Below are 14,455 nucleotides of genomic sequence, written 5' to 3' on the forward strand. Positions count from 1 at the left end.
ATAACCACAGTATTGGAAGTGACACATGGAAGATCTTTAAATAAATACAAGAACAGCCTTAAGTCTAATCCTGGACTGGCCAGCTTGGAAACCATAAAACGACTGGAAGTTACCACATTATTTTGACTTGGACACAAGGTTAAAATATATTAATACTTAATTAACACAAATACATATATAAAAGAAACATTTAATACATACTTGGTTTCTAGAAGCTGTGTGTTTTCTAAGATAAGGTTTTCAACTTCACGCCCCATTCCTAAAAGACCGTGTTAAAATGAATGGCAATATGTATTGAGAAATCTAATGAAACATCAACAATTAGTGACCTATATATAAAAGATAAAATGTACTTGAAAAATACTCTTTACAATGTGTTGCAAACCCCTATGACAGTAAAGAGATAATCATTCAGTTCCTAAATTATATACAAGTAAAACAAAAAATCTACATCACATATCTTGTTATCCAAACAAGAAAAAGATAATCACACATTATAAAAGGTGCAAACCAATGTATCTGGCCAAAAACACGTTACTCATTAAGTTCCGTTACAGGGTAACACAGGGGTGCGCAAACTGGGGGTGCACCCCCCGCCCCCCGGGGGGGTGCAAGATTTTTCTGTTGGGGGACACTGCGGTTGCAGAGGCCCCCACGCTCTTCGCCAAATTTAAATTAAATGCCAGGGGATCGTGTGAGGCCTTTGCAACTATCCTTACCTTGTCTTCGGTGACACCGCGGAGTCATATTGCCATGGCAACGTGACGTCACATGACCCCGTGTGTCATTTGACCCCATAGACAAGGTAAGGGAAGGGGGCGCGAGCAGGGAGGGAAGCAGGCAGGTGGACGCAGCGGGCAAAGATTGCGCACCCCTGGGTTAACACATAATTAGGCATCAAATTCTATTCAAGTCAATGCCGTTCTGGAGCGACAACCTGTAACGGAGCGTGAGGACTCTTGAGGTTGGTATATTTAGCTAAGAAACATTCAAAAAAACCCTGGAAGTTTGATCCATTAACGAGGCACTCAGCAACAATTGTATGGTCTGTGTAATTTGTTTGTGCTATTTTGCTTTATTTGGAAAAACTATTAAACTTATATCAAACTAACATAAAAAACAGTAGACATTTGACATGCAAATGTAATATATTTTGTAAAACGTAGTTTTAAAGTGAATTTGCTTTTAAAGCAGACCCATCACATTAACCATATTGTAACATTACTGCTTAACTTGCCGATATGAATATTTTAATTAAGTGCGATACATTATGATAGTATCAACCAAGTAGAAAAGGCCTGTATTAAGCTACAGAAGCCTCCATTGACTTTCCCAGCTCACTGTTTTCTTCAAGCCTGGTGATCATTAGCTGAAACTGATAGATGAAATAGAGAACTGTGTTGCTGACTAAAGTAGATTGAATAGTTTGTTTTTTGGTTGACACAAATGTATAATTTTGACACTGTTGGATTACGAGAGTAGCACGAATGCAAAGTTTAGCACCCAAAAGGATTAGCCAGGTATTTAGATGTACGTTCAGTACTTTAAAAAAATATGTTCTAGGCATTGTGACAGGGCCTTTCCCCCGTAAAAAAAGGCAGCACACCTAGAGCCTGCCTGTAGCTGATGAATCCAGCAAGGAGCTGGTTAATTGAAGCCAGAGTCAATTAGCCAGTCTCCACCTGGCTCACCAAGCAGGTTTAAACGGTGTGCTGCACAAACTGCCTGCGGTTCTCTTGAGCACAGAGGGATTGTGCTGTCAGAAGGGATCCCAAGGACCCAGAATCTCTAATCCAGGGCGCAGGGGACCCTGGAAGCCACCAGAGGGTCCCCCCCCTGCCCCCCAACCAGACACCAACCCACACCTGGAGACTGATGTAAAGCCGCAGGCTAAATAAAAGTCAATGTTATTTTCCCTCATATGTCTCCCTGGTTATACCTCTGCACGTCTCCTACAGGCATATATAAAATATATTGATATATTATGCCAGTCCTCCAAATGATTAACATTGAAATAATCCACAATTTGGAAAAAAACATGGTTTATTGTGCTTATTTTGATTTGTGTATACGGTTGTCAAAGGAGCAGTAACCCAATTTTCTGTTATATCTTTTAGGGGAAAATCAAACATTTGCTGGGAAGACATTAAATCTCAGCAACCCTGAGCTACTACAACATATAATATTGTATGATATACAGTATTATTATTGAAGCACTATTTAATTAATACAATTCTGAAACAAAGCGTTCAAACACTGAAGGGATAAATGACAACAAAGGTCTTACCAAGCAAGTCAGCACCTTCATCCACATCCGCCACCAGGTCCGTCCCAGCAGAAGACAGCTCCTCAAATAATGACTCTGTATTGCGATCAAATGCTGGATTCTCAATGCCTTTTACGGGGGTGCTGAGAATGTAATAAAAACCCACATTTAGTGCAATGTGTTGGATAACAAATGCAAATGAACAAGTGGCCATATATTTTAGATCCTTATCTACCACAAGTTGTCTTGTCTACCACAAGGTGGGTGGGTGGGTGTCTGGCTGGGGTGGGTGTCTGGCTTTGTCTGGCTTGGATGGGTGTCTGCCTTTTGTCTGCCTTGGGTTAGGGTGGGTGGGATTCTGCCCCTTTGTCTGCTTTGGGTGGGTGGGTGGTAGTTTGCCTTAGTCTGCCTTGTGTGGGTGTCTGCCTTTTGTCTGCCTTTGGATGTCTGCCTTGGGTGGGTGTCTGCCTTGGGTGGGTGTCTGCCTTGGGTGGGTGTCTGGCGTGGGTGGGTGTCTGGCGTGGGTGGGTGTCTGGCGTGGGTGGGTGTCTGGCTTTGCTGTTCTGGCTTGGGTGGGAGGGTGTCTGGCTGTGTCTGACTGGGGTGGGAGGGTGTCTGGCTGTGTCTGACTGGGGTGGGAGGGTGTCTGGCTTTGCTGTTCTGGCTTGGGTGGGAGGGTGTCTGGCTGTGTCTGACTGGGGTGGGAGGGTGTCTGGCTGTGTCTGACTGGGGTGGGAGGGTGTCTGGATGTGTCTGGCTGAGGTGGGTGGGTGTCTGGCTGGGGTGGGTGTCTGGCTGTTGTCTCATCTGGCTGGGGTGGTTAGGTGGGTGCTGCGCTTGATGCCGGACGTCGAGGAATCACTGACTGCTCCGGAGGTACTCTAAGGGTTAAACAAAAATTTCCAGGCAGGATTGCAGCTATACATTCCCTAATTTTCACTTAATTTAGGCCCAACTAATATTTAATAGGTTTATCAATAATGAAATGTTGAAATAATTTTTAATTCTGTTATGAATATTTGCACTTTTTGTAGTCCCTTTCATTCTGGTTTGTGTTTTAACCCTTTCGCAGTCCCCCTCTTGGAGTAAATGGGTAACAGTCTTGTTTTTGGACCCTAAATATAAAAATATTATGGTCAGTGATCAAAGTATTTGTTGAAACCCCGCTCAGTAATAATTAACTTGGACGACCCTTCATTGGCTAAGATTTCATATATCCAACCCATTCTCATGCTCCATTGTTACCTTCTTAGTCAATCAACAATAAAAGCCAGCACATGACTTAGGGCTGTTCTACAATGTTCCATTCTCTTATCTCTCCTCTCAAAACCCTACTAAATAATCTCCCCTTTATTATTTGCTCTGTTAATAAAACTACAAATGTGTCACCACAAATGCCCTTGAACACTATAATCTTCTTAATTACTGCCCTCCTCGTCTCAAAACTTTCTACTACAATCATTAAATGATCTCAGTGATGACAGCTTCTGCTGCTCTTCTACCTAAATACATTTGCTAATATCCCATTTAATTAATTCTGTATTAAACTACAGACGTTCATCTTCCTATGTGTTAGGCGCTATACTTATTTGCTCTGCCTCAAATTTCAACTGTGATCTCCTGGGGCGATAGTATGATCCAGAAGTGCCGGAGCTCTGGTGGCAGGCCCAAGGCACTCTAAAGGGTTCAGTTGGCCCTGCAGAACTGAACCACAACTCTCCATGCTCCAGGAAAACCACAGACGTTGGCAAAATTAACTTTTAAATGTCTCCTCGTTTCTTGCAGAAATTTACAAATATCATGTTGCCGCTTTCTATTGATGACCCCAGTGGCCAGATTTGTAGTTTTGCGCAATTTAGACCGACACTCTGTTCTAAGGTTTTGGGGGTTAATGTAGCGTCAGTGGCGGATTTCCCATTAGACCTGGGCCAAGTGCAGCAAAATTTTGGACCGGCAAAAATGTCTGCCCCATATACTTTTGCCGCACTCACAGTATCAAATAAAACTGTGGGCGTCACCAACATGACGTCACGGCGTCTCGTTGCCATGGCAACACGACATCGTCGCGTCCGATGATGTTATGTTAACATGGCAGCATCACGTTGGTGAAGTCTGTGGTGTCATTTGACGCTGCGGTTCAGAAAGAGGAGGGGAAGGCATGTAAGAAGGCGGAAGCAAAAGCTGTGCCTAGGGGCGGGCGGATTTTTAAATCCCCCACTGTGTAGCATCTACCGGTGGTCCCCAGAAACAGGAGCAGCACTTTTGAATTCTACAGAGCCTCTAATGTAGGAACCTCTCCAACTTAAAACATTTTTTTTTAAACCCACACAAAACTATAAGATTGACACCTTAAAACTCACTTCCCTCAACCTCATTATCTCCTTTCCTCTAAGTACTTAATGTACCTTCTCGCCATACTCCTGAAATTCTATTTTACAAACCACCTTGTTAATAATGCATTTCAATAGCTTCAAATCTGAATTCAGACACCATTTACTGCATATCTCATCAACAATATAAATGACTGTTTATCTTTTTCTGTTGGATAACTATTCACATGAACTGAAAGAAATGGAAGGTGAATTAGAGAATATGACTAATATTTAAACATTTACAGTAAGTAACAATGTATACTTAAGTTACCAGAATTAGTGTTCTTGTTATTTTGTATTAATACTTAGTAGTTAAGTAAGAAGTATAGTATAGGTGAATTAGTAAGGATGCAGATTAGGCCTTTACTCAATATGCTGTGAAGCTGCTTCCCCATACTGCTGAAGACTTTTGTCCCATACATTTACATCAAGCTGATCTCTTCTCCAGCACAGGGAAAGCGTTTCATAGTATATTGCAGGGGTGCGCAAACTTCCTGCACTGCGCCCCCCCCCCCTGTCGCGCCCCCACTGCGGCATTAAATTATGCCTCAGGGTCATGTGACATCACATGGCCCGTGGCGTCATTTGACGCCGCGTTTTCATGGAGACCAGTGGACACAGAAGCTGGGTAAGTGAGCTGCGCCCCCCAAAACAAGTCTCCCCCCCCCCAAGTTTGCGCACCGCTGGTATATTGCATAGGAGCCACCATTTTTATTGGATTTAGCTTTTACATTCTGTGTAAAATATTATTGTGTGAACACACAAATAATCAGCAATGATTATATAAAGCCCCCTGTAATTGCACTCTTGGTAGGGGACACTGTAAATGAAAGTGTAATCTAATAGGAGGCCACTAAATAGCCTATTCCCTTAATAGGGTCAGCCGCAAAAGGTCACACTCAAAATAAAATAAAAAAGTTTTAATAAACAATATAAAAACCGATGAAACACCATAAAAATGCATAGAGATGCATGGAATAAAATCCCCAAATGTGTGGAGGTGCAAAAAAGGCAATGGAAATACTATATCTAAAGCCACAGAATACTAGAGCTGTCAACACCTAAACAGTGTCACACAAACTGTGTGTGAGGCTGTACGATCAACTATGTGTTAAATACACGGAAGCAGAAGCGTAATGGTTGCTGTAAATAGATAGACACTCTAGATAGACAACCTATCTATACCTACTGTATAACCTCTGTGAGGTATTATACAACCTGATAACGGGTGTCCTTCGTGTATTGTGCGAACAGCTGCAGCCCTGGAAGGTATCCGGAGCTGATGGCGCCTCCAACCACAAGCCACGTGAGCGTCAGCGTAATGACGTCATGCGTACCCCGACGTACGTTTCGCGCGTCACTGCGTGCTTTCTCAAGGGGGAGGAGTAGATAGTGTTGTATGGCATGACCTTATATACCCTCCCTGGAAGGGGAGGGGCGGACAAATTGCCTAAAGTCATCTTAGGAAGCATTGTAGGGATACAAATAGACCCTAAACTAAACACACATAAAGGAATCGGAAGAAAGGGGGGGGGGGAACAATGGGAGGATGGTGATGATAAAGGCACAACTAATGCTGAGCTAGTGTATCTTTATCAACTGTCTCACTACAGGGGTGGTGTATCTTATTCAATGTTCTTGTGGCAAACAATACGCTGGAGAAACACACAAAGCCTTCAAAGTACGTATTTTAGAACATCTTGGTTCAGTCCGGAATAAACTTGATACACCGGTGGCAAGGCACGTAAATGACGCACACCAGGGAGATTCTTCCAACTTATGTTTTATGGGTATAGCGCATATACCCTGGGGCGCACGCAAGGGTAATTGGGACATCAAATTACGTCAATGCGAATGCAGGTGGATATGTTTGTTAAATACACTTGCACCGCATGGCCTGAATGAAGGATTTATTTTTTCTTCCTTTCTTTGACTGTGGGTAGAGGGATCCAGGTATATAGGACCTACTATTTAATATCAGCTTAGTAGGTTCCTTTTTGACTTTTTAGGCGGATCAGTCAGGATAGTTCATTCCTACATCTACCATATACTATCCATTATCTCCCTGATGTGTGCCATGTTATTTGCCATTTTTTGCATTTAAACACCACTTTTGCAATTATGTAAGCTTTTCATTATATACCACACTCATATTATTGCTGGTATATATGCTGAATGTCAGCATTAGTTGTGCCTTTATCATCACCATCCTCCCATTGTTCCCCCCCCCCCCCCTTTCTTCCGATTCCTTTATGTGTGTTTAGTTTAGGGTCTATTTGTATCCCTACAATGCTTCCTAAGATGACTTTAGGCAATTTGTCCGCCCCTCCCCTTCCAGGGAGGGTATATAAGGTCATGCCATACAACACTATCTACTCCTCCCCTTTGAGAAAGCACGCAGTGACGCGCGAAACGTACGTCGGGGTACCCATGACGTCATTACGCTGACGCTCACGTGGCTTGTGGTTGGAGGCGCCATCAGCTCCGGATACCTTCCAGGGCTGCAGCTGTTCGCACAATACACGAAGGACACCCGTTATCAGGTTGTATAATACCTCACTCAGGTTATACAGAGTGTCTATCTATTTACAGCAACCATTACGCTTCTGCTTCCGTGTATTTAACACATAGTTGATCGTACAGCCTCACACACAGTTTGTGTGACACTGTTTAGGTGTTGACAGCTCTAGTATTCTTTGGCTTTAGATATAGTATTTCCATTGCCTTTTTCGCACCTCCACACATTTGGGGATTTTATTCCATGCATCTCTATGCATTTTTATGGTGTTTCATCGGTTTTTATATTGTTTATTAAAACTTTTTTATTTTATTTTGAGTGTGATCTTTGCGGCTGACCCTTTTAAGGGAATAGGCTATTTAGTGGCCTCCTATTAGATGACACTTTCATTTACAGTGTCCCCTACCAAGAGTGCAATTACAGGGGGCTTTATATAATCATTGCTGATTATTTGTGTGTTCATGTAGTTTATTTCTCCCTTGCACCAGGTAGTTTACATTTGTATTTTGTGGCTGTTTGTTTGGTGAAGCGACGTGCTCTTTGTGTATTATAAAATATTATTGTGCAATACAGATATTCAGCCTCAAATACTTAATTTCAATTTCAAGAATGTTATTCTATCCTTTTTGTTAATGCCTGTGCGGCCAAACAAAATATTTATTCATCCTTTCTACTTTTACTAAATTGGTAAAAAAAAAAAAAAGATTCACTTCTTGCGATACCTTGTAACGTGGAATCCCTTGGAATCTTTATCCATATCCAGCTCTGGAGTGGACTCTATGATGGACTGAACCTCAGATTTCTCATCATTGTCATTATTACCTTTGGGGAAAATGTTTATATAAAATCAGAATGTATATAATCAAATAGTACAGACAGCATACTGCAAATGATAAAAATACAATCATTTTAGCATTCTAAATATGAAACATTAACAACAACCAGCAATTGCACTACGTGTGTGCACCTAACCCATGGATCGGGGTAAAAGAAGAAGCCGCAAATCGCAGGCAAGTGCAATATATCCCTGATGAAGGTCCTGCTTTAAGGACAAAAACGTTGGCATTTTGGTGTAATACACTTACCTGCAATGTGCTGCTTCTCCTTTTACCCCGATACATGGGTTTAGACATGGTATATACGTATACAGTAATATATATATATATATATATATATATATATATATATATATATATATATATATATATATATATATATATATATATGCAAATATAGCTGTATGCTCATCTGCATGTCTTAGGCAGGTCTGCAACCCCACCTTTCCTCATTATCACCCAGCATAAAGCACTTCCACTGCAGCAAGGGATTCTGGGAAATGACATGCAAATGAGCACACAGTGTCACTTTTTGCCTCAATAACCATTTTTAACATGGTTCCCTAAAGATACACATACATACATACATATATACACACACACATACATACATATACACACACACATACATATATATACACACATATACACACACATACACATATATATATATATATATATATATGTATGTAGAGGTATCAGTACCGTGTTAGCCGAGCTTCAATAATCAAAAAATAAATAGACGATACCGTTCTGTGGCAAACGAGATGCTTTTAATTGTGCGAGCTTTCGAGATACACTGATCTCTTCTTCCGGCAATGTTACAATGAATGAAGCAAGCAAAGGGTATTCTTAAAAACAGTGTCTCTTGGAATGTTATCTGTGTTCGTCCCTCCCCCGTGTGTGGATGTGATTTATGGCTAGAGGTGTTAAATGGTTCCTGAAAGTAGTGATGTAAGCGTGTGTGTTTATCTGTGTGAATATAAATGAATGGAGAGAACACAGTGTATACAGTGCTTTACAAATGGTGTGTGTGGAGTGGGAGTTAATATAAATGGTGTGGGTAGGTCTGGAAATATATATATACACACACACCCACACCTGATATGTAAAACCATGGAATTCAAAGTGGGTGTACTTTCTTTTTCACGTGTGTGTGTGTGTGTGTGTGTGTGTGTGTGTGTGTGTGTGTGTGTGTGTGTGTGTGTGTGTGTGTGTGTGTGTGTGTGTGTGTGTGTGTGTGTGTGTGTGTGTGTGTGTGTGTGTGTGAAAAAGAAAGTACACCCACTTTGAATTCCATGGTTTTACATATCAGGACATAATAACAATCATCTGTTCCTTAGCAGATCTTAAAATTAGGTAAATACAACCTCAGATGAACAACAACACATGACATATTACACCGTGTCATGATTTATTTAAAAAAAATAAAGCCAAAATGGAGAAGCCATGTGTGAAAAACTAAGTACATCTTATGATTCAATAGCTTGTAGAACCAGCTTCAGCAGTAATAACTTGAAGTAATTATTTTCTGTATGACTTTATCAGTCTCTCACATCGTTGTGGAGAAATTTTGGCCCTCTCTTCTTTACAACATTGCTTCAGTTCATTTAGGTTTGCGAGCATTTGTTTATGCACAGCTCTCTTTAGGTCCCGCCACAGCATTTCAATAGGGTTGAGGTCTGGACTTTGACTATGTGAATAAATACAATTTATTTTATCTCTCTGCTTGCTCAATCAATGATCCCGGTAATTAAGGTGTTAATAATCTTGGTTTACCGTGACACACGGCGATTGCAGAGGCCCTGCCCTCTGCCTTTAAATTAATGCCAGGGGATCGCGTGAGGCCTCTGCAATGTCCCTTATCTTCGGCAAAGACAAGGTAAGGAGAGGGGAGCGCAGGCAGGGGGGCACAGCGGGGAAAGTTTGCGCTTCCCTGCTTCAAAGTAAGGCCAGTTAAAATATGACATTTATTACTCATGGAGCCTGTGATGGCAGATAAATTAGATATCTTCAAAAAAAAGGTTAGACATCTTTTTAGAAAGTTAAGGTATAAAGGGATATACAGTACCAAATTGGTAAACATGAGAAAGATGTTGATCCAGGGAGTAATCTGATTGCCAATATTTGGAGTCATCAAGGAATTTATTTTTCCCCTTACGAGATATCATTAGATGATATTTCACTGGGGTTTTTTGTTTGCCTCTCTCTTGATCAATATACTGTAAGCACAAATCTAGGATAAATTATCGGTCGTTTATCACTACAGCGCGTCTGCAGCATATCTACCCTCTGGTGTCTGACCACTGCTGGAGGGGATGTGGACAAAAGGGCGATATGGTATTTGATGGCTCTGCCCGGTTATCCAAAGCTACTGGAAAATGGTCCAATCCCTTATCAGGGAGATAACAGAACTTTTGATCCCCATTGATCCGTTGTTTTTTCTATTAGAAAAACCTGCAGATGATATTGACCGACCAACGATAAAAAATAATTTAATTTATTCTTACGGCAGCCAGGTGTGCTATTGCGGCCTCCTGGAAGAAATTGGCCCACCTCTCCAGACGAGTGGTTGTAATTGAGAATTAACGAGGTTATGGAAATGGAGAAAATGACGGCCTTTTTGAGACAGTCCACTGAAAGTCTCTATAGAACCTGGGACCCATGGATAACCCAAAGGCCCGGAGGAAACCAAGACTCACAGTGATAGATTCTTAGAGTAAAAATAAAAAAAACGGGTGTCCCGGGAGGTAACTGGATCCTGTGGACACCCAAAGTACTAGGGATCTATCCATGTGTAAGTAAAGAGACAGACCCGTGGCCCAGAGGATACCACTCCCCCCCCTCCCCCTCTGGCTCTCCCCTCCCCTCCGACCCCTCTTTTTCTGTCTCACCTCTTATTCTCTATCCTTTCTTTTCTTCTTTCTAACTACCTTCCAGGTCTAAGACCCATAATATTACCATGTTGGTTCCTACTGGTTAGGACGTACCCGAGCTTGTTCACAGATGGGCAGATAAAAATCCACTTTGGTTTATATTGACTAAAAGGGAAAAGAACTGTATCAGATATGTGTTCACTTTGGTTTAACAAATTACTGTATGAAAACGATATATCCTGATATTTGTATTTAAGATAATGTTGTTCTTTCCCCTTCTGAATGTACCTAATAACAATTTAAATACAAAAAAAAAAAAATTATCGGTCGTTTAAATTTAGCATAGATTGAACTTGATGGACGAATGCCTTTTTTCAACCTCATCTACTATGTAACCATGTAATACTATGTAACATTCTATCCTTAATAGCTGCACCTCATTCTTCCCTTTCTAGCTGCACCTAAAGCCACCCCTCACTCCAACAGGCTTATAGGAGGCCAAATGGCAGAACAGTGTCCTTCAAGAGCACCTCCTTCAATACTACAGAAATGTACCAACCTGGTTGGTAGAATTAAAGCCTACTACTAAAAAAATGTGTTTTACATTCTTGAATGTTTCATTCATACCTGAAACCATTAATGTAATTAGAACTGCAACATTTTTAGATGCAGCACATTTAGGGTGCATTATTTCTGTCAGATGTAAAGGCATTGTAAGAAATCGGGGGCCACGTCCCTTGCGGCTTGACCCCTCCTTACCCACTACCAGTACTGCAGCGGCTGCTGCTCCTGCCCCCCGTCGCTACCCATGCCGACGCCCAGCGCATACCTTGAACTCTGCCGCGGTCGCCATCTTGGATTCTGGTGCTGGTGTTACAGAGCGCGCGCTTCTTTCAAGGATTTATAGCGCGCCCATTATGCCTGTCTCCGCCCCCCGCTCGGCGTGGGAGTCTTCACCATGTCTCCAGCACTCTCAGCTGTGCTCTACTACTTCCTGGTCTCTCAGCCACTCGCGAGCAGCTCCTCGACACTCCCCCGCCATGCCCCTCATCCGGATTGGTCACTGCCGCTTTAAATATCCTGCTTTGCTTTCACTTCCTTGCTCTGCATAGCTCCTTGCTACCTGTGTTGCCTGGAACCTGTGTCGTGCTCTCTTTGTGTTTATTTCCTACAGCTACTGACCCGGCTCGTCTGAATACCCCCTCTGGCTCCTGAACTCGGCTTTCCTAGACCACTCTACCTCTAAGACCCCCAGACTCTGATACGGATTTTTACTACGAAACTTTCTTTATCCTCGGACTCGGCAAGTACTTGACCATTCTTATCTACATCCAGGCCTGACCACGCTACTACGCTACATCCCGGACACGCCCCCTCTGCTGTCGGTACGTATACTCTACATCCCACCTCAGTACAGGGGACTGGTCTGGTCTGCGGGCTGCACAGCGTGACAGGCATATACTGCTAGATATGCAAGGGGAACTGTTTTGCGTGCAATTAACTGAAATCCATAGGTTTCTTCTGCCACCCTAAGCAGCACTTGAGAACTCCACTGTCTTTACCTTTATGTAGACCTAATCAATCAAATGGATTAAGCTTATATTACATATATGGTAAATGTATTATGCATGACAAAGCACAAGAACTTCTGGATTTGATTAAAAAATAATACTGGTGTTCATTATTGACATGTATATATTTTCTCCTAAAAAGGGAAGAAGTTACAAAATATCTGGCACAGTTAATAGCTGGCCTTTCTTTGAACTAATATAAAAACATGTACATTCATGTTGTTTATACCAAAGTCCTGTGATATAAGGAACCCCAGATGGAGATGCCTCTGTTCCAGGTATAATACAGAATATGTACGAGAGCTGCCTTTGTAGTAGGAATAAAGTACTGTAGCCCAAACCAAAAAAATACTTTTTTTAAATCTAAACTAAAAGAAATGATTCAGCTTTGAATAAGGATAGTCATAAAAGCAATGTATCCATCCCCAATTACCGTTGTATTCCAGTGCCATTGCTAACAATTTCATAATCACAATATACGGTTTTTTGTTGATTACTTATTGGATGCAGTTCCCCCACAAATGTAGCCTCAATATGATTATATGTTATGATATATTTTGAACCCACAATAACCCATCTGTGTCTGGTTTACAACCACTACCAGCTAACGAATGCAGAATCAGGAACCAAGTTGAAACTGATGAGTCCAAACAAAGCTGCCTTAGGGTAAATGCACTGGTTCTGTACTTCCTTGTCCCATGCTTAGCTGAACAAGCTGTATATGGAACCAGGCAAAAGCTTAAAGGAATCCATGTGAAAAAATAAATAGGGAGTGTGTGCTAGGGGAGGGCTGCGCAAACTGGGGGGCGCGAGATTTTTTTTTGGGGGGGGGGGGCGGCGTGGGCAGAGGTCCCGCGCTCTTTCCCAAGGCATTTAAATTAAACAAGTAGAAAAATAAGGCAGTGCACTGCCCAAAGTAACAGAAGGAGGCTCACGGTTTTTAGCAACAAAAAATAGATTTATTACATAAAAAGTGGACAAAAGGGTCCCCCCTAGGCCGCAGCAGGGGTCCACCAACTAGTTTCAGGCAAAAATGCCATTTATTTTTCTACTTGTTCCTGCATCACCTGGGAGATTGCACGCCTATGAAGATTCTGAGATTGGATACTCCAGGAGAAACTGAGTGAGTTCACTTTGTGGGTCGCTGTACCCCTTTTTTCTCTGATATATGTGACGTTGGTCTGTACTATTTATTTATGGTGCCGCTGGCATTAGGTACTAGTCCCCTAACCCTATTAGGGCTTCGTTATGCTATATGCTTACATTGAAGGAGTTTATCCTAAACCTCAGTTTATTATGCCAAACAGGACTTGTTTTTTCTGATGCACTGGCTTTCTACACAGCATTTAAATTAAATGCTGGGGGACCGCGCAAGGTCTCTGCAACCTCTATTTACCAAGATTCAACCGGCTTCAGGACGCGTGACCAAGGCAATGTGGCGTCAAATGATACTGGGGGGTCATGTGCTGTCACGGTTGCCATGGTAACGTGACGTCAAATGACGCCACAGGTCATGTGACATGACATCACACGAACCTGCTGCGTCATTTGACGCCGCACCGAGGTAGGGGGGGCGCGACAACGGAGGAGAGCAGGCAGGGGGGGCGGGCACAGCAAGAAAAGCTTGCACACCCCTGTGCAAGGGAACTGTTGCCCATCAACACCAAGTACCTCAGATCCATGCATCTGTACGTAGCCCTCACCAGGAGTCAGACTAGCCACCTGATTTCAGTGGTCCTACCCCTATTTGGGTATTCTGCCCACTGGATTCGATTTTTAGGGTTAAATGAATCATAAGCTCAATGCATCGAGTAGGATATAATAAATTATATTTATATATATATCTATATATATATATATATATAGATATATATATATATACAGTGTTCGACAAACCTATACATTTGCACGCCCCGGGCGAGTGGATTTAACATCGTGGCGAGCTCCTATTCGCCCAAGCAGCACACGTGTGGTACTAGGTGGTGAGTAGATGTTTTTGTTCGGCGAGTAGATTTT

General features: G+C 42.1%; 1 protein-coding gene across 5 annotated transcripts in view; it reads right to left on the reverse strand.

The window, feature by feature from the left end:
- SPAG9 (sperm associated antigen 9) overlaps positions 1-14,455 on the reverse strand; it is a 141,202-nt gene that overhangs the window by 76,945 nt on the left and 49,802 nt on the right. For all 5 annotated transcript variants that reach the window (XM_075579574.1, XM_075579573.1, XM_075579576.1 and 2 more), the window contains 3 exons: positions 7,879-7,978; positions 2,288-2,409; positions 202-259 (listed from right to left, as the gene is read on the reverse strand). In XM_075579574.1, coding sequence (XP_075435689.1) covers positions 202-259; positions 2,288-2,409; positions 7,879-7,978 — 280 coding nt within the window. The remainder of the gene's footprint in view (positions 1-201; positions 260-2,287; positions 2,410-7,878; positions 7,979-14,455) is intronic.

Source organism: Ascaphus truei, chromosome 22 (assembly GCF_040206685.1).
Source record: "Ascaphus truei isolate aAscTru1 chromosome 22, aAscTru1.hap1, whole genome shotgun sequence".
NCBI lineage: Eukaryota > Metazoa > Chordata > Amphibia > Anura > Ascaphidae > Ascaphus > Ascaphus truei.